This window comes from Geospiza fortis, unplaced genomic scaffold, assembly GCF_000277835.1.
Source record: "Geospiza fortis unplaced genomic scaffold, GeoFor_1.0 scaffold1, whole genome shotgun sequence".
Classification (NCBI taxonomy): domain Eukaryota; kingdom Metazoa; phylum Chordata; class Aves; order Passeriformes; family Thraupidae; genus Geospiza; species Geospiza fortis.
This window is the reverse complement of record NW_005054320.1, coordinates 8,111,182-8,131,333: the sequence shown is the minus strand read 5'-3', so window position 1 is coordinate 8,131,333 and position 20,152 is coordinate 8,111,182. Positions and strand designations below refer to the sequence as shown.

The window sequence follows — 20,152 nt, the reverse complement described above, 5'->3', positions numbered from 1 at the left end:
CTGCCTCTCTTGTGTCCTGTGTCAGGGCTGCTGGAGCATGCCTGAAGCACAGCTGCCAACAGCTGTTGTGAGCAAAGCTGGACCAGCTCCTGTGTCAAGGTGCTCAGCTCCACAGACCACGGTGTGCTGCCTGTCCGAGATTGTGATGCTCTGGTGCCTGGGGAGAACCCTCCTCCAAACTTCACTGAGCTTGGGCACTCCCTGCTTCAGGCTGGATATGGGGCCAAGGTCTAAGACCTGTTACCCTGCTGACTGTGACAGCTTCTTTCAACCTTGTCCCAAAGCTGTTTTGGAGCTGTTCCACCTCCCATTCTCCTCCCCAGCCCTGTGCAGAGAGCGTACGTACGGAGATGGCGTTGATGTCGGACTCGTGCCCGGAGAAGGTCTGGCGGCAGGAGCCCTCCCGCACGTCCCACAGTTTGGCAGTAGCATCACAAGCCCCCGAGATGAAGAGTTTGAAGTCAGGGGAGACAGCCAAGCTCATGCAGTCTCCAGTGTGACCAATGAACACAGTCTTCTGCTGCCCCGTCTCGATGTCCCAGAGCGCGCTGCAGGAGGGGACAGGAGAGGAGAGGAGCTCTCAGAGCCAGCCCAGGCAGAGCAGACCCACAGCCAGGCTGAGGAGCTGTCCCACTCACAAACAAAAGGAGGGATGCCGTGGTTACTGCACGGGAAAATATGTGAAAGCACCCCTGGAGTCAGCTGTACACAACAGGAGATAGCTTCACAGCTGTTGTTGGCAGTACCTTTGCCAAAACAGAGTTAGACTAAGGCTGGGGGTGTGTGAAGTTTAGCATACAAGTGTAACAGCTGAAGGGAATACTGAGAGACTGTAAGAGGGACACAAACAGCAAAAAAATAGCAAACAGCTGAAAAAGGTCTTCTGTGTCCATGCTTGTAAGGTGCAAAGCTCTTGTTCAGCGGGATCCCACAGCACAGCCCGGCAAACAAACCCTGTGTAACCCTGATCTCTGATGGAAATGCCACATTTCCTTGGTCAAAAGGTGCTTCCAGAGCAGGTATTGGGATGGGTGGGGTGAATAAAGACTCAGGACTGTTCAGAGTCACAGCACAGCGAGCCTTGAGAACCAGGAACCAAAGGATCAAGGCACTGCCTCTGCAGTGCCCATGCACAGAGGGAGGACTTGAGAAGTGGAGAATGTGTGCATGCTCCACATAAAATTAAAACTCTTTCTGTCCTGGCATAAATGACACTGTTCTTTGTGAGAACTTTTGACATGGTCCCTACTGTTTGGCCTGGCCTCAGCTGAGGAAAGAAGCATCTGTTCTGCCAAGGGAGGAAGAATGGATTGGGCCTCCTAAGGTGTTCCTTGTGGTCTCCCTGTGTAGGAGCAATTCCTCCATAGATAGTGGAGAGCTGAAGAGCACAAGGACTGCACTTGCTGCTGTGCTAAGAGCAGAGATCATGTCACCAGGATGCAGGAGGGAGCACTCACCATGTGGTATCTCCAGAGCTAGTCACAATGTTGTTGTCATCAAGAAATCGGCAGCAGGAGAGGTATCCTGGGAAGCGGGAACAAGCAAATATGAGAAAAGGGGAGGGATAAAAGGGTGAAGTTTGGAAGCAGGGTGCACTCAGTTGCAGGCAGTGGACACACCTGTGTGGGCTGAGAGCTCCCTGCTCACTTTGACGTTGCCTTCACGGGACTTGAGGCTGTAGATGGAGCACATGTTGTCAAGGCCTCCACAGGCCACAAAATTGCCAGAGGGGGCATAGGCACACGTCATGACCCAGGAGGAACGCAAAGGGATGGCATGAACCTGGGAGGACCAGAAACTGTGTCAGGGCTGTTGGCAGCAGAGAGAGCAGGTCAAGGACACCATCTACAAGAGGACCCACTCCAGCGTCCTGGTTTGCAGCCACCTGGCTCCTACCTTGTTAGTTGTGTATGTGTCCCACACAATCAGTTTCCCATCTTGTGAGGCACTGACCATAAGCCTGTGAGAAAGGAACAAGGTCATGTTAGCGGCTTTCTTCTCATCAGAGCCTTCCTGCCCCTCACACCCATGTGCTGTCCTGCAGCCAGCAGGCCAGCAGCAGCTCTCACTTGGAGTCTGTGGACCAGTGCAAGGCATAGATCTTGGCCAGGTGTCCCCGCAGGGTCCTTCGGGTCCGCATCTGGATGCGTCCAACGACCTCCACTCCAGACACAATCTAAAGAAAGGGTGGCAGGAGAGAAAGAATTTATCTTGGACTAGCAGTACTGCTTTCCACATCTCTGCCTCCTAACTCCTTCCTGACTGGACACCAGCCCCTCAGAGTGGTGCTAGCTTGCCCAGGCAGCCCTGTCCCTTACCTGAGCAAGCGTTGTGTCTGCACAGGCTTTCCGGGCATCCTGGAGAAGAGACAACAGCAGATGAGACAAATTAAAAACGTGAGGGGAAGGCAATGACAAGTGAAATTTGGGGTCACTGTCTGAGGGCTACTAGCAGTAGAAACTGTGGCTTTGCTGTGTTTGGATTGTGGCCACCACAGGAGGATATCTGCCCGTGATCAGGGCACCTTGACACCAGTCAGTTGTCAGGAAAGTGAGCCAAAATTTGCTCAGCATCATGTTCACTGTGCTACACCCTTTCCATAGACTCTCCCACCTGACAGAATACCAGCTGTCTCACAGACAGAGGAGATCCTGGGGATTCACTACGCTTGTGGGACCCCTGTCCCCTCTTCTCTCCCTTCCCCCCACCATGGTGGGAAGATCTCCACTGGCATTTAAAGGGCTGTGGAGACCTGCAGAGGGCTCCAAGAATGTAGATGGAGAAAGCCCAACTCCAGCTTGTGGCTGAGGAGGAAAGTTTGGGCATGCAGTGGGGGGTAGACATGCTCTCAGCAGCTCCGTGGCTGTTGCCAGCATTACCGCAATCTGCTTCTTCAGCTGCTCAGCCTCCTGCTTCATCTGCTCCATTTCCCCCATCTTTCTGACCTAGGGGTGGCTCCTCCACGTGGGGCAGCCTGGATTCTGGGGAGACAGGTCAAAGGAGAGAGGTGTGAGTTAGATAGGATACCAATGTGGCTGCTCAGTTACAGAAATGTAGGTATTCTGACAAAGGATTGATGACAATTTCTTGGCTTAATACTCAATAATGTTGTGCTGTATCTGGCCACAGCCCTTAGCATTTGGGAAGATGGTGCTGGGCCTGATCAAAAGTCCACTTTGTCTTGGATCCTTCTTACACATACACGCACAGAAGCTAAAGAACTCCAGAGCCTCTTGCTGATGTTCTGGCCACACCTGTCCACTCATTTTTAACCTCTCCATTCCAAGCCCTGGGTCCTCTTCATCAGCTTCTCCCTGTTCATGGCTGAGCTGTCCATCTCAGCTCCAGGAGGAGGAAACATGATGGGGGGAGCCCATTGGCTATTTCCCACTGTTTGTCCTAAGCAAAGCCTCACCAGGCAGGACCAACCAACTCTCTGACCACCAAGGAAATCTACGGGGCTGCTGAGGTGCTCTCTCAGAGTTCCCTTCCAGTTTCACATCACAAACCAAACCAAACCAAAACCAACGAACCAAACAAAAAACCAAACCAAAATAAAACAAAAAGAAAGGTGGATGCCTGGGCAAGGATCTAAGAATAGCATAAGCTGATAGGGGTACATCTCCTACTTGCCCAGCCCCAGCTTTTCACTGACGTCCAAAGCTAGAGCAGCATTACTGTATGCAAGTCCTTGATGTTCTTTTCTTCTGTGCATTTGTCCACACCATTTTTGTGCCCATGCCAAGTTCAGCCTCCTCAGTGCCCCATGGTGATGATTTCCACAGCTGGGTGGCAGGCTCTGCAAAGAAGTTCCTGCTTCCATCACTTCCCAGTGGCACTGGTTCCACTTGACAGTAGCTATAGTTTGAGTTGGAAGAATCAGCAAATAACTGGTCTCTATTCACCTCTGCATCACTTGGTATTTCATACATCTTTGTCATACCTGTCCCATTTCCAGACTGCAGAGCAAACTTAGTCATTCCTCCCATGTAAGCTGTTACATCCTATTATGTCTGCTGTTCTGTGAGCTTTGTTTCATTGTTTACAGAGCAGAGATGATATGTTTTTGCAGGGAGAGCAGGGAGCCAGAATTGTAATCCATATTCAAGATGCAGGTGCACTGTGTCATTATACAGCACCTCTGTTTTGTTCTCTCTTTCTTGTTATGTGCACTTAAATCTCCATCAGTGATTCTAGCATCTCCCACTTTTGTAGACAAACGTGACCTTTAATTGCTCCAACATTTCACCTGGATGGATGTGTGTCCAGATGTGCTCCAGGTGTTGCCCAAGAAATGTTCCAGCATCATCTGCAGATTTTCTCCCAGTTCCTGTGGGTCACATCACTTCCATCCCTGCTGCCTGAAGGCCTCATTTCCTCTGGTCAGTGAGGCTTTGGATCCTTCCATGCCAGACTTGCTCTCTTGCTGTGGGCAAGCACATCCATGCAGGTCCCAAGTCCCACCTTTGCTGGCTGCTTGGTAAAGCATTTTGAGTTTCCTTTAAGAATTCCTTCCCTTGAATGTCTCCACAGCTTTCCTTTGATTCCCCCAGGCACAGAGAGTTTTTGCTTGTTCAATGATTCCTGAGGCATGGCTTTGAGTGCAGGAAAGAGAACGAGACACAGGTTTCCCCTAGCTCCTGGGAGGCTATCCCAGCAGGAAGCTATTTCAGGATATGCTTTGCAGAGAGAGACTTATGCCCTGCTGCCTGCAAGGCTGGATAGAGGCACAGCACTGCTGACGGTTCCCTGCTCCCTGCCCATGCACGGAATGGGGCTGCCAGCCCCAGGAATGGTGAGGGAGCAGGAGGGCAGCACTGCCAGGACCCAGAGGAACGTGCCACAGCCACGGCCTGGGGCTGCCAGCCTCAGCCTCCTCCAGCTAAGGACAGGAACAGACCAGCACCTGAGCTGGGCCCATTCCACTGGTTTTTCTTCTCCCATTCCAACAGAACAGCAATGAGGGGGCTCATCCCAGCAAGGATGCACTGCTGCACCTCATTGAGTGAGCCTGGCCATGAAAGCCCACCTCCGTGCACTTCCCCTCCTTTGGGAGAGGGCTGGCATTCCACTGCACCTCCCAGCTGTCTGACAGAGCAGGGAGATGCTGGGGAAGGCCTTGCAGCTTTCAGTCAGAGGCTGCACATCCTCCTTTTGCTGGGTGTTTGCCCCTCATTTTCAGTGTACAGTCAGGCTGCAAGGCTCCATCCTGCTCTAGTCACAGTCTATGGCACCAAGTGGAACACCTGAACTTCCAGCCACCCTGTGCAGCCAGCCCTACCACTGTGGCCCACATTTTGCCCTCCTCCAGTGTTCCTTAGGACTGATCCATCGATCCTAAGCACTGGATTGCCTTTTCCTGCTAGGTAACCTCCTCCCCCTGACTGTCTCCTTCCAGCCTCCTTTGCTTGGTTCCCAAGTTCTTCAGGCTGTTATTTCATACACCTTTGGCTCTCTGAGATCACTGTCCATCCACCTGTCCCAATTTTTATTTGTAGACTTCTGGTTTTGCCCACCCAGACCTGCACAGAGGTGGGAACCTTGTTCTCCCTTCCTTCCAATTTCTGCTCCCGGTGAAGCTGGCTGTACACATCCTCCTCATTACCTGTCGGATCCCAGTCTGCCTTTCATTGCTCCTGCTTTTTCACTACCCTCTTCCCTTCTCTGGTTGTTTCTCAACTCTGGTACTAGCAAGGGAATGGCAGTTCACTGCTCAGTAAAGCTGCATGACCAGCTGAGGGGCTTTCAGAGCCATAGGCAGATCAAACAGCAGGGGCAGGATGTCGAGGACGGATAAAAAGGGCTAAATATAGAGAAGGTGCAGCTCAGGACTGTGTCCGAACCTTTAAATCCCTCTGAGGGAACACTCTAAATGAAGTTGGGAATTGTTCTCAGCCTCAGAAGGACAAGGAGCCACAGATGAGTGATAATAATAGCTCCATCTTTGCCTGTCGCCTCCATCTGTCATGTCCCAGTGCAATTTGTGGAGAGTGAGGTGTCCCCAGCGTAGCACAGCTGCCTCCCAGGAGGAGCAGGGCAGGTGTGCAAAAGAGCAGCTCGTTATGGTCATGTAAATTTAGGGCAGGAAATGGGAGGAACAAAATGGGGGAAGAAAAGAGGAAAGGGAAATGGAGTTTGGCCAAGGCATGTTCCTGCCTTGACCAGCAGGACCTTAGGGATACACATTTATAGTGGATCTAAGGATCAGCTCACAGTTGCTCATGGTGGTTGCCCAGGCTAGTTTTAATGTGAAAAGTTTTTAAATGGTGCACACTTGGTGCTTTCTGGAAGTAAGGGCTCTTTCCGGGGAATGCTAAGCAGAAGAGGAAACCAAGTCCTTAGGTACCTCTGAAAGAAACAATTCACCACTCTCAGCACAGCTACTGACAGGAGGACCTTGGCACCAGCGCAGTTCCAGAGTTTTGCCTCCTGCAAGGACCACCAGGAGCAAGCAGGGCACAACCAAACAGAGCCTGGGCTTGGCTGGTTCATGCTAGCCCTGTTCTGAGCTCTGCCTTAGCTGTGCTCAGCCAGTTCACAGCTTGGCTTTGGAAATCACGTTTTATTTCTTCTGCTCTCCAACTTGACAGTTCTTCCCCCTCCTGGCTTTTCTAACAAATTTCTTGCTGCAGCACTCCTGTCTGTGGGCAACTAAACCCATCCTGAGTCCTTTGGTGTCTGCTCATAGCAGATCAAATGCTTCTGCTGAGTTGCAAGACAGAGGGGGATCTGGAATCATCCATCTTCTGCCTTTTGCTGCCACACCCTGACTTTGCAGAGCAGTGGCCACATCCCTTGCACGATGCCATGGAGGTGGCCCAGCTTGCTCCCTGGGAGCTGTCCCTCCAAGTCACCTGCATCACTCCCTGGTGGGGATAAGGGTGCAAGGAATGGGTGAGAAAAAGAGGCAAGGTGAACCCTCTTATTATCTGCTCCTGGGTAGCTCCCCCACGCTGAGGAAGGAGTGGTTGCTCTGTGAAATGTTGGGAGAGGGCTGTGAATGGAACAGGGAAAGGGGCAAGAAGGACTCAGTGGGAACAGGCAGTGTCCCTGGGTCTCTGTGTAATCCTTGACCAGCTTCACAGGCTCGCCCTGGTGACCCCGGGCTCCTTGCAGAGCCGGATACAGAGATGATCCCTCTCTCCTGTGATGGAGATCAAAGGTCAGGATAAAATTACCCTGCTCTGCTCCTTGCTTTCTGAGGCTCCTTCTCCAGCCAGAACAGCAGCCAGCTGCAAAGAGGTCTGCACAGGGTGCACTGGGAGTGCAGGGCTGTGTACAGGCAGCGAGTGCCAGGTTGATCAGGAGAGATGTTACCCTCCCACTCCAGCCTGGAAACTGGTGAGATTTACCTGCCAAGTGGAGAACAAGCAACCCCATCCCAGTGCAAAACCCATCCACCACTGTGAAGACACCTCAGTGCTAACCCAACTCCTTTCCATGATCTTACCCTCCCTCATCCTCTGATGGGATGAGCCCTTCAAAGGTTCCCCACATCATCACTCCAAGAAACTCAGGGTCCCAATGCCAGGTTCACCAAGGTGACCTCAGGCATCGCAAGGCAGCAAACTTACCGGGATCTGTAGAGCAAGGTGGGTTGCAGTCCCCTCTGGATGGGACCCTCACAGCCTGCCTCCCTTGCTGAGAATGGCTCCTCCCTGCCCAGAAGTCCCTCGTACCTCTGCAGTCTCCAGGCAGTCCCGTTTGTCCACCCAGCGAGTCCCTCGCTCCCTCTCTGCTCCTCAGCCTCTCCCAGGACTGATCTCCCCATGGGGAGCTGGAAGGCTGTGCACGGGAGGGGTTGGGGGAGGGCTGATTCCAGGAGCAGCGTCAGGCAAATTAAATCAGACACCAGAGACTTGGGGAAATCGGATTGGGACGTAATGCAAAGCAGGTGGATGGGGAGGGGTGAAAAGAGAGAGTAGCACACTGCTCCTGAAGGGAAAGAAACAATCCCAGGCGGATTTGACTCCCTCTGTTTATATCAGCAACAAACTAATAAAGTGAAGATTAGCCAGAACAGCCTAGGATTATCAGCCACCAGGGCAGGGCTTGCTGTACCTCACAGTCATAGGAATTCCTGTTTTCCCAGGGACAGCATGCCACTCGTGTCCTGGGCAGGGCAGAAAGAGGGATGATGCCGCCAGAGAGGGCCTGCAAAGGGAAAACCAATGGCAGGGCCACCACACCCTCTCTTGGCTGCAAATGGGGCTCTGGATGGGGAAAACAGAACTGGGCACAGGGGCCAGTGGTGGCAAAAGATTTGGTGGCATGCCTTTTGGCAGCCACTTTAGTGGGATGCTGCGAGGGGATTATCTTGGCCTCAATCTCTTTTAATCTCTCCCGCGGCTTTGGCCCAAGCCTGAGATAAATACCTTTTAACGGATCTCATCTGACGTCAGGAGGCCATCAGTCTAATCACCCAGGCCACCTTTGGGCAAAGCAAGCCAGAGATGTGGACACTGGCCCCTCATCCCCCAGCATGTCCTCATCAACCAGGAACCAGCCAGCATCCCCAACAAATCATCAGGATGGACATGTGGGTGCTGGGATGCGACAGGCCCCTCGCCAGGGAGAGGGAATTTGAAATGCACAATCAAACGTTTTCCTGGGACCCTGGGGAGGGCATGGGAAGCAAAAAGGGTTGCCAGCACAGGTTTCCCAAGCCTGCATGCTAAGAAGCGTCAGGATTCAGATTAAGGAAGGACTTCCCTTCCCATGGAGCAGGGGCCCTGTGCCAACAGTGACAAGGGGATCACTCACCCACTCTTACACCACTGGCCCTGGTTCTACAGATTTCTTCCACTTGAACTGCACTTGGGGTCTCTCCATGCACAACTCATCAAGGCTTGAGTATGTCATGACCACAGATTGATCTCTTGCTCTAATGCTTCCCAGGAAAAGGGTCACTGCTCTTTTAGATACTCCATATCCACCCCATTCAATTCCTATTTGGCTACAATATAATCCCATCTCGGGACACTAATCCCCTGGGCAGTGACAGCAGATTGTCTTTCTATCAGGGTAGAAAATGATAAACAAAATCTCTCTTCTGCTTTCAGGGACAATTTAGTGCATGGAGAGGGGGAAAAAATGAAAACAAAAGAAAAAAAAAAGAGAGGTCTTGCTACAGGAAAATGTGAGTGTACAGTGCTTTTTCTTAAAGGCACTCCTCACCCTTTCCACATTAGCCACGTCACAGCTGACTTTCTCTCTTGCTCTCCCTTATTGGAAGTAGCTGACATCTGGGTAAATACTCTGTTATCTTTCACTGAGGGCTCAATCCTCTCCCATAATTTGTTAATTAAATTTCAATCAGAAACAAGTGTACACATCTCCCTGGTAATACAGACTCAAGCTCCCATCAATATCTGTTGTCCAGCATTTGGCTTTTATTCTGTATATTCACAGTCCTTCACCTCTCCTGTCTCAGGTCACTTTGCAAGGTTCTGGAGTTTGCATGTGCTTAGGAAATTCAAAGGCTTTAGTTTTAAGTTCCTGAATGAGACAGCCCACACTGAAAGACTCCAGGCTCCTCCTCCCCGTGTCAGATTTAGCCCTGGATAGCCAAGAAGTTGGCAGTGAGAGGAGCGGAGTGAGAAAACCTTGTCTTCTTACTTCTGAGTGAGACAAACACAGTGAGGCAGTGAAGAAAGCTCCTTGTGTCACTGACTTCCACACTGTGTCCTTCTCCCATTTTTCAGCTGCTGGGACATCACAGAGAAGAAAGCTGCACCCCTCCCCATCACTACAGCTCTACCACACTACTACACTGCCCCAGGCCTCCGTGGTCTCCGTCCTCCTGTGACGTGCCAGGCCAGGCTGTGTGACAGTCCACAGGTCCCCATGCACTCAAAACTCATCTCTGGCCCGTAGCACCTTGGGCTGCTGCTTCCTGTCCAAGCCAGGCTTCTGTCTCTGATCTGCAGGCTTGGCTGCACGGCTGGGAGCACGAGGCTCTGAGGAGGATCTGCTGCTGCCATCAGTTCCTTGATGTTTATCTCCACCAGGCTGGTCCTGCTCCATGGCCCTCTTCTCCATCAGCTCCTCTGCCTTCACCCGTTCCTGCAGCCATGGAGACAGAAATTATGTGAATCCTCCTGCTGGGGTCTGGACAAAACACATCCACCTGACCTCTCCAGAGCCCAATCCCCCTCTGCAGGACCCATCCCAGGCTGGCCCCTCCACCACACACCCTGTCCAAGGGCAACCCCCAGCTGCTGCCCTGGGCCCTGCCCCAAGGCAAAGCCCAGAAGCTGTTCCTCAGTGAGATTTGATCTCACTTGGAGGTACTTTGTCCCTTCAGCATGCCCTTCACCTGCTCAGCGTGCTCCGGGGAGTGCGTGTACCAGAGGGCAATGGCGCAGCGCCTGCCGCGCCGCACGGCCCACACGCCATGGGGGTTCTCCTTGCCAGAGCTGAAGGCCACCAGCCTCCCACACTTGGGACGCACCTCGGCCTGCCAGGAGAGAGACAAGAGACTGTGAAGCCAGCAGACCCCTGCTCTGGATGACACAGTCCTTCTACAGAGGTGACACTGCCTGCGGGAACGTGGAAGAGCAGAGAGCTGCTAGGCATCTACAGCCAGTCTGTGAGCAAGGCAGGCCTTGGAGAGGGACAGAGAGAATCAATGGGATAACAAAGGTCACAGACACCCACAGACTGGGAAGAGCCTGGAAAATCTCAGCTAGGAAAGAGTCAAACTCCCCTGTCTGAGATTTGCCTCAATTTCCCTTTAGCTGCCCCTATTTGAATCTGACACTGCACCAGCACTGGATTGTTTTTGGTGTGGTGGGATCCAATAACCAACCGGTTTCCTCCTGCACAGACTAAGTCTCACCCTCAGCCCTCTCTCCCTCTTTTGGCCAGTCCCAGACTTACTGTGACAGTCACAGTGTCCATTTCAGTGAAGAAAAGGCCTCCACCTTGGAAGTCATCATTGAGGTAGAGAATGCCACTGTGGACAAAAAGAAAGAGTACATATGTATGGTGAAGCTTATTACCCCCAGGTGCTTCCCCACACTCCTTGTTACAGGTTGAAAAGCAAGTAGACCAGTTAGCAGGAGAATCCATCTGAGGGTGTTAAATACAGCAGTGCCTAGCTCAGGGGAGTCCCTGAGCTGCAAGCCATAGGAGGCTGGGAGAGTATGCCAGGGAATTAGCTCTACACACTTGTCCTGTTTTATTTTGGCTTGTTCTTAATCCCCCACAGCATGCATCTGTGGCACTGTTGTGACAATACCCTGGGCTTGATAGACCTTGTTTCTAACCTATTGTTTATGTTTCAAGGTTGGGAATAATCCAGCTTCTGGAAGAGGAGAGTGATCAGCAAAGAAAGCCGTGTCTTAACAGCCAAGGAATTTCAGGGTAACATTAGAATTGGAATGATCCAAAAGGGGCCTGGTGCATTTAGAAAAGAAAATTAAACCAAGAAACTTCTTTACTAAAGTTATACAAAAAGAGAAGCAGCGAGGCCACTGTACAGCACAGGTAGCCCACAGTCAAGCAGGTGAAAGAATGGACCACAAACTGCCCGGGTTCTTCTTGGTCTTCAATTAAGCTGATAGAAAACATCAGAGGAACAACACAGGCTCTTAACTAATGGGACTGAGAGGAAGAAATACAAATGAACACTGTGGTTGCTGAAGCAATGTTAAGGACATAAGGGCAGTGAGAGGATTACCAGCCCTGGAACCCAGGAAGTTGTAGCTCTTCTGCCACAGGGCTTTAATAAGGCTGTGAAGCCAGAGGGGTGACATGAGTGGAGAAAAGCAAGGACAGCTCTCTCACATCCAAAGGGACAGGAAAGTAGGGATAATGGTTGAAGCATAAACAGTGTTATCCTGACCTCAATAGTCTGCAGGGCTTTAGACTCCATTTCTGAGAAGGGTAATTGGAGGACAAGAAGCTAATGGAAAATGGTCTTAAAATGTAACACTGGGGTACTAAAAGCAGATTGGGCTACCCACATAATGTTTGAAAAAAGAGTGCATTTTCCAAGGAAACACTACATGCTCAATCTCAGCAGTTTGGACTGTGGCAAAAGGACTCAGAATGGTGCCATAGGGGAAATTTCTAATGAAAAGAGAAGATGAAGATGCGCATGAACAGCACACAGGAGTACTGTGCACCTAGAGCAGCATCACTGGATGCTGGCCTGGATTGGTCCCTGGGTCCAATCCTGCTCAATATTATCATTAATGCACATAGCACAGATTCACAGGAAAGATCCAGGAAGTTTGGAACACAGGCACTTCATTCAAAAGGACACTGCAAGAACTCAGCCCTTAAGATGGTTGGGCAGTCACAGCTCGAGCTGCAAGAGGACAGGGATGCTCCCAAAAATAGCTCAGTGGCATAGATCCCCAGAAGGTATTTTACCATCTATTCAAGTGGAAGTCAGAGAACCCAGGGAGCAGTGAAGGGACAGGACAGCTTTCTCAAGGAGGGACAGAGATCTAACTGGTTGCACAACAAAGTCTGGTAATTTTGCAATCTGGTTATACCAAGTAAACACTGGTATCCAAAGGGAATCAACTCAATGATAATGGAATTCCCTCTAAGTCCCATATCTTCATCATAGCTGCTTAGAGATTTCTGCTCTGGATACAGCTACCATTCAAAGAAAAGACAAGTAAAATTTCTGGATGCTCAGGGATGAGATGGCAAGTAGGAGGAATGAGCTGTAGTGAACTGACCTCATCTGGCTGCAGTGTGCAACAACTGGCATCACCATTAAACTATATTTCAGGTTCTTTCACAGAGGAGTAACAAAACCTGCCACAGGCTGGAAAAAACATAAACTCTCACGTGGAATGGAAAAACCCAACTTAAAGTATTTGCAGTGAATCTTGAGAGAATAGGCACTGAAGTACACTGACTGCTCAAACGAAAGGAATCCAAGGAGCCTGACTATCCCTTTCCTGTAATTCACAGAATTCTATAAAAGATGGAATTTGACTACAAGAAACAGCCTGTCAAAAGGGCTGGCAGCTGACTGTAGCACTGCGGCAGACCCACAAGATAGCAGTTTGATATCGTGGTTCTAATCTGTGCACCCTCCCAGCCTCATTCTGCTCTCTGTTAAAGCTGGCTGTGCCAAACAAGGAGGGAAAAAGGGCAGGTCTTCCCAGCCCAGGGAAGGTGTTTCACACCTTGTTCTGAAGCTGCTGATGCAGCCTTCTGCCTGATGCTACAATCCTCGATGGTTTTGAGCCAACCATCACCAGGTTTCTATAAGCTAAGCTCATCCTCTGATGGGGCCAGGGATATCTTCATATGATCTAATGCAGGTGCTCTTACCTGTAGTCCCTGTACACATAGGCAGGAGGTTCTTTCCAGCACTCTTGCCCCTCAGGATCCAAGAGACAATTGTCAGCATGGACAGGATGACTAAGATCCATGCGACCTTCCTGTTCCCCTGAAAACATACAAAAAGGAATATGGACACTTTCAGCTTCAAGAAAGAATAAAGCAGAGAGAAAGGGGTACAGTGAGAATAAAGGGAGGATAGTCTCCTGAGAGCACATGGCTGGGAGCGAGGAGACTCTCACAGACTAACAGGATGAAAGGTTCTTTACCATCTACAGCTCTGCGGCACACAAGGTGTGTGAATGAGAAATGGAGTTTCTTTCCAGGAGTGAAATAGGACTCTATGATTCTCCGAGATTTCTCACTAGCCTGCAGAAGCAATTTGGCGTCTCTCCATTCCACGTCCCCATTTTGGGCCAGCTACAAGTGAAAAACAAGTCTGTTACAATACTTACAAAGAACTGATACACGTACACAGCACAGAAGAAGAGACCTTTGTCTCCTGTGGTCACTCAGGCAAGAAAAAAACACATTTTCTCAATTATAACTCAGGAGTACAACTGTACAGCACAGCAATTATTTCCTTCTCCTTGGCCCATGAAGCCACATCTGGAAAGCTGCATCATTTTGGGTGTCCCACTACACAAGAGATATTTGGAAACTGAAGTGAGTCTTGAATGAAGAGTCCTAAGATGGCAGGAATGTTGGAACACATGACTTAGAAAAAGAGGCCAAAAGATTTGGCTTTCTTCAGTCTAGAGAAGAGAAGGCCAAAGGAACATCTAAGTACAGCCTCCTGTCACCTAAAAGAGGGTTACAGAGATGGAGACAATGTCTCCTCAGAGAGACACACTGAAAAGAGGCAGCAGACAAAAGATGCAGCAAGAGAAATTTTGGCTAGATATGAAGAAAAATTTCACCCTCACAAGACTGGTACAGCACCAAAAAAGGTGCCCAGAGAGGCTGGAGAATCTCCACCCTTGGAAATGTTCAGAACTTGCCTATGCAAAGAATCGAGGGATTTCATTGAGCTTTAGAATTAGACATGCTGCAAGCTGGAGGTCAGATTGGAGATCTCAAGAGGCTCCTTCTACCTTAATTTATTCTCCAACTCTAAACTAAGCACGTCTGTAGGGCTACCTCACAGGGACAAGCAGTCCCCAAACCCTGCCTCACAGAAGAGAAAGCACTTGTCAAGCCTTCCACGTACAACATCCCTGAATGTGACTGAGGAGGAAGCAGGCCAGAGAAGACCACAAGTGTTGTGAGGGAGACAGCACACCCATGACACCACCCAGAGTGCAATCCACAGAACAAAACACTCAGGTGGCAAACTCTCTTTCTGCACAATTAAGAAGGCAGCAGACTCACAGATGCATTTTACCTGCACAGCCTTCAAAACAGTTAACCCTTCAAATCTCTCATGTGGGGTGTGAGGTGACCGCCTTGCCCGGTACCCATCTCCTGCTTCCCCTGCTGCCTGGAACAGAAGGATACAGATGACATGCATTAGGCTGCCAGCTCTCCTCCATGCAAACCCTACTGCCCTGCCTGCTGAGGAGGAAAGTTCACACAGGAGTTCTTACGGGATCCTGGCCTCACCTTTGTCAGTTGGAGAAGGTCCTTACACTCAGACTCTGTCAGCACTCTGTCAAACACAACCCGCTGGGTTCCATTCATCTGCTGGGAATCCATCGTGACAGCAATACCCTCAAAAGGCAAAGCACCTGTTGAGAAGCAAGCACAGATAGGCATGAGCAGGCTTTGGACAAGAACCCCTCAGACACCAACCCCCAGCCTGGAAAAGGAAGTGGAGAGACACTCTACATTCTCTGAGAAGACAGGACAGCTCCCCAGAAGAGCCCACTCCTCGCAGACCCCTCACATGCTTCAGGGGATCCAGGGCACCAGCTGGGGAAGCTGGCCTACAGCACGTGCTTCAGGAGCCAGCAGAGACTTGGGACTTGCTGGGAGAGCAGCAGGGAGCTGGGGGAAGTTGAGTGCACTGTGGATTGCAGCAGCAGAGCAGGTCCAGCCTACTGGAGTGAGGCTCTGGAGAAAAGAAGCAGGTAAACACCTCCATCAACCGTCCTTTCAACCATCTTTCATCAACATCTTATCCAAGAATTATCTCTGGTGAATCTTTCTGCTTTCTTCACCCCAAAGAGAAGCACTGGATATTAGCTGATGATTTAGCTTTTTGATCTTTGGCCTTTTTTCCCACTCTCTCTGACTTCTGGATGATGAGGAATGCCCTCATCAGGCCCTTAGAAGGCTCTGCTCTCACAAGTGCCACAGCAGAGAACCACTTGTGGTCATTTCAAGCAAAGACTCCATGACTGAGCCCTTCAAGAGGCTCTGTATCCACACATAAGAATAGGGGACCAGCAAGAACACGAGACTCTGCACTGCAACCTGCATCATTCAGCCACAAACCCCTTGGACTTCTGCTTTTCAGGGAAAGACTTGCCCAAGCTACATTGTCTGCTTCCAGTTTCCATTTTCCAGCCCCTGCCTTCGTGTCCCTTTCAGAAAAGTGTTGACTGAAGCTGGGCTGGTTGAGCTGAACCAGGTTTGATGTAGATACTGCTGGCACACTGAACAGGGATCTGCATGTCCACAGGCTTGTCACACATTCAGGCTGTCCTCAGCTTTTCCAGCCACAGTGCCCTTTGAGTTTGCATGCCAGACACGTACGCAGTGAGATTTTGCAAGACTACACATGCATCAAAGAGGAAGAAAAGAACAGTGAGAAGATTTGCTGAGCCATTCAAGTCAGTCTGCATATATGCTAGCATTCAAATGTCTGAGGGTGGAAGACAGCACTTAGCCTGAGTAAGTCTGGCTGACTGCATCCAAGACCTCCTTCAAGCTCTTTTACTCACCCCTCTTCTCCCTCTCTTCCACATCCAGAGTTTCCTGCTTTTGCTTCTCCTGATCCTCTCTCGGGAGCAAGGGAAAGAACAGAGACCAGGGCTGTCAGTACACAGAGCTATGCCCCACCCTTCTCTGTAGCAGCATTTCACATCCTTCCCGTTCCTTCTGTGCCCATTTCTCTACACATTACTGTTCCTTGCACCACCCTTACTTATATTGCAGTCCTAGCTGACCTGCCCAATCTTACCTGTGTTTCTCCCTCAGGTTTTCGGGAATCAGCTCATCTGGAGTCCAAAGATCCTGTAAGGAAAAAAACACAGGTGGTTCAGACCACAACAAACCTCGCACTGCTTCTCCAGTGAGTATCAGACCAACCACTGTGGCCCACTTCTCAGGAGAGAATATTGAACCAATGCTTATGGTTACAGCAGCAATTTCAAATTAACTTCAGTCCTGGAGCAGAAGAAAGGCCTTAAATATCCACCTCATAAGGACTTGGGGGTCCTCCTCATCAGCATCTGATCCTTTCTGGATCATGGCCTACTAAAGTGAATTCTGATAACTGAGATAGTGAACAATTGGTGAAACCATGTCAGGAAGATTAAGATGGTATTGTTACTTACAGGGTCATTAAAAGTTTCTCCCAGATGCTCCACTGCATAATAAATCAACTTCTTCTCCATCAAAGATCTCTGCACATAATGCTGAATACTCTAAGGAAGCAAAGAGACTGTCAAACAACCACCTCACAAAAGACAACCCCATCCCTGTCCAGGGCAGAAGCCTGTCCCATCCCACTGTTGTGCACAATTAAAGCCCCTTTTTGTCCTCAAAGGACACTGACTGTGACAGACTAAACTCCAGATTCTTCAGTCCTGGCCCTGGCACATGTCTGCAGTGAAACACCTTCCCCTTTTTGTCTCTTGGACTGTGATCCTGTCCTGTGGGACAGGGCAGGACCAACAAGGACAGACCTGGAGCTGTAACTACCTGTCTGGCTGTGAGAGCGGCGTCCTCTCCCAGCTCTGCGCGATACTGCTTCATCTTCTCCAGCATGGGCTCATCCGTGGGATAGAACAGCAAGTAGGACGCAGCACATTCAGCGGCCAGGGTCTGGTTCCCAACTTGTGCAGGGACAGAAGAGAGCAAACACAGATGTCTCTGAAAGACTTGAGCAGGGATGTGTACAGGCCAGCAGCACCCAGTGTCCCTGCCAGGACCTGGCAGCTGGCCTTACACCAATACACACCAGCCCCTGCCTTGCAGGGCCTCCACCCAACGAGGGGAATGAACCTGGTACAGAACAGGCATGCCTTTAATACTTGTTGGGAGCTGGTTTAGAAGAAACATATTAAAATTAAGTGTATTTTGAAAGAGAGATGGTACCACTCCCTCATGCAACAGACAAGATGAGGGGTCTAGCAGCATCTTTGACATACAAGTTTCCCCAGTGGTCTGACAGAGGAAATAAGAAACAGTTGGGTCAGCGTGGGGAGGAACAGGGGTGTGCAAAAGAAGGGCTGAGGGATGTGTGAAGTGACAGAGTGACAGGATGACCAGTGTCATGCCAGGCCACCAGTTCAGCAGGTAGGGCTGCCTCAGAAGGAACACCACTGCTGAGGTGAGATGCATGTGGAGCCTCTAGGCAGGAAGTGGGAGCCTGGTCTGGAGCCAGGTACTGAAAAAGAGGGTATAAAACACTCAGCAAATAGCTGGAACAAGGTCCTGACAAAGTGTGCTGGAGAAAGACGTGGGAACAGCCTCACACCACAGAACCTGGGCAATGAGACTGAAGGAGACCACAAGGGACATCTCCCAAGGCGGCCACAGTCCTGAACAGAGGTTCTGGGAAGAGTTAGGGGGCAAACAGAAGTAGAGCTCAGGTCAGCGTGCCATTTTTCCCCACAACAAGCTGCCCTCCAGGATCAGAGGCAAAGGACAAGGGGTGCCACCGCACAATCTGCTGGTTTGTGGCTCTGCTCACCCTGGCTGTAGGCAAACTGCAGCAAATCAAGATGAGAGGGTATGAAATCTTCTGTGGCAGAAATTCTCCCCGGCTTTGTGGCAATTTCCAGGACACACTGCTGCCTGCACTTCAAAACCTGAATATAATGGGCTGCAAGACAGAGGAGCAAGAAAGGCAGTAGCCCACACATCTTCCAGACAGGAGTGCAGGGTGATGGGATGTGCCCAGGGTGGGGAGCACAGCCTTCCTACCCAACCCTCTGTGCCTCTAACACTACCTGCAATGGCTTCATACAGGCCAGGCTGCATTTTCTCCTCCTCGTCCTCATCCTCCCGAGGCCCTTCACACAGGGCACGACACTCTTCCAGTGCTGACAGTGCCTCTGAGAGTGACTCCTCCAGCCTGGCCACGGCCTGCAGGTACTCATCTGCACCATAGTGCTGCACACCAGTCTCATATGCTTCCTGTGAAGGACAGATCCAGGTCCCTTCATCGGTGTGGGTGACACCAAAGGATGTCCCAAGACTTCTGAGTTGCTCATAGGATGGTGCTGACATAAAGGGGCCTGCCTGCTCCTGCACAGTCAACCACACAGTGACAGCAAATCCCACACTAAAGCCAAATAACTGTCATCAAAAAGTCTCTCTGTCACACTCGCAGTGGAGTTTGTCCTCACCTGGAAGAGAAGGCTGCAGGGAGATCTTCCTGCAGCCTTTCAGACACAAAGGGGTCTGAGCAAGACTTCAGACCAAGGCCTGTAGTGACAGAACAAGGGGCAACAGTATTAAACTGAAAAAGTGTTTTGATGGAAGATAAAATATATTTTGGACTGGAGATAAGATACTTTGATGATAACTGTTAGGAGACACTGAAGCAGGTTGCCCGGAGAAGCTGTGGATATCCCATCCCTCAAAGTGTTCCAAGGCCAGATTGGATGGAGCTTTGAGCAACCTGATCTAGTGGAAGGCGTCCCTGCCTATGGCAGGGGACTTGGATTAGGCAATCATTAAAGGTTCCTTCCAGGCTAAATCTCTCTATGATTCTGTGTATGGGGGCCTGTCTCAAGCCATGGCCTTTGTGCAGGAACAGATCAGGGTCCCAGACCGGTCCCTAGTGGACTAAGAGCTGCTCATGCGTGGCTCTGCACTGAGCCCTCACCCAGTGTGGTGTGGCCTCCAGGTCCTGGAAGCTGTCTGACTTCACCCCTGACATTCGCCGGTACTTCTCGATGTCCTCCCGCATTTGGAGGTGCTGGGGATTAGCCACGAAGAACGTGTGAGCGGCAGACACGGCCTGATCCAGCTTCTTCAGCTGTGGAGAAAAGGCAGCAGTGCCTGTCATGCTCCTGCAGGTCTCTGCTGTTCACACCCACCCCTCACCCCAGCTGCTTCCCGGCTTCCCAGAATCACAGAATGGGTCAGATTGGAAGAGGCCACCGTGGGTCATCTGCTCCAACCTCTCGTCCTACAGCACATGGCACCAGATTGCATCCAGATGGTTTTGGAATGTCTCCAGTGAGGGAGATTCCACAACTGCTCTGAGCAATCTGTTCCAGTGTATGGTCAGTCGCATAGTAAAGTTCTTCCTAATATTCCACCTAAAGGTGGAACTTCTTGTGCATCAGTTTCTGCCTGTTGCCTCTTGTGGTGGCTGGCACCAGTGAGAAGAACCTGGCTCCATTCCCTTGGCAACCCCCTTGCAGATATTTATGCGCATCAGTAAGGTTCCCTCTTGGCTGTCTCTTCTCGAGGCTGAGGGAAAGGCGTCCACCCTCCGGCTGCCCGGCGACCCTCCAGGAGAGCCGCGCCACACCCGTCCCCTGCCGTGCACGACAGCACCCCGGGAGGCGGACACTCCCACCCGCGCCCGGGGCCGGTGCCCACCTGGAAGAAGGCCACCTGCAGGTAGTTGTAGGGCTCCCTGCGCTCGAAGTCACGAAGCACGGCACGGCTGGCGCGGTGCGCGGAGGGCGCGGGGCGCAGCCGCCGGCCCAGGCAC

The 20,152-nt window shown here is 50.9% G+C and overlaps 2 protein-coding genes across 2 annotated transcripts in view; both read right to left on the bottom strand.

Annotated features, from left to right (window-relative positions):
* Positions 1 to 7,754, bottom strand: part of GNB3 (G protein subunit beta 3) — a 10,281-nt gene extending 2,527 nt beyond the window's left edge. Inside the window, exons 1-8 of the mRNA XM_005420602.2 lie at positions 7,575 to 7,754; positions 2,880 to 2,981; positions 2,319 to 2,357; positions 2,070 to 2,176; positions 1,897 to 1,960; positions 1,620 to 1,782; positions 1,458 to 1,524; positions 347 to 548 (exon numbers count right to left, since the gene is read on the bottom strand). Of these exons, the coding sequence (XP_005420659.1) occupies positions 347 to 548; positions 1,458 to 1,524; positions 1,620 to 1,782; positions 1,897 to 1,960; positions 2,070 to 2,176; positions 2,319 to 2,357; positions 2,880 to 2,936 (699 nt within the window). The 5' untranslated portion in view covers positions 2,937 to 2,981; positions 7,575 to 7,754. The remainder of the gene's footprint in view (positions 1 to 346; positions 549 to 1,457; positions 1,525 to 1,619; positions 1,783 to 1,896; positions 1,961 to 2,069; positions 2,177 to 2,318; positions 2,358 to 2,879; positions 2,982 to 7,574) is intronic.
* Positions 7,755 to 9,370: 1,616 nt separating this feature from the next.
* Positions 9,371 to 19,495, bottom strand: P3H3 (prolyl 3-hydroxylase 3). The gene is made up of 14 exons (XM_014306864.2): positions 19,313 to 19,495; positions 18,432 to 18,618; positions 18,173 to 18,304; positions 17,179 to 17,312; positions 16,812 to 16,901; positions 16,436 to 16,488; positions 16,197 to 16,255; positions 14,914 to 15,038; positions 14,696 to 14,791; positions 13,581 to 13,731; positions 13,303 to 13,420; positions 10,882 to 10,957; positions 10,319 to 10,459; positions 9,371 to 10,065 (listed from the first exon to the last, which is right to left on the bottom strand). The coding sequence occupies exons 1-14, from the start codon at positions 19,493 to 19,495 to the stop codon at positions 9,853 to 9,855; spliced, it is 1,758 nt and encodes a 585-aa protein (XP_014162339.1). The 3' UTR covers positions 9,371 to 9,852.
* Positions 19,496 to 20,152: the final 657 nt, after the last annotated feature.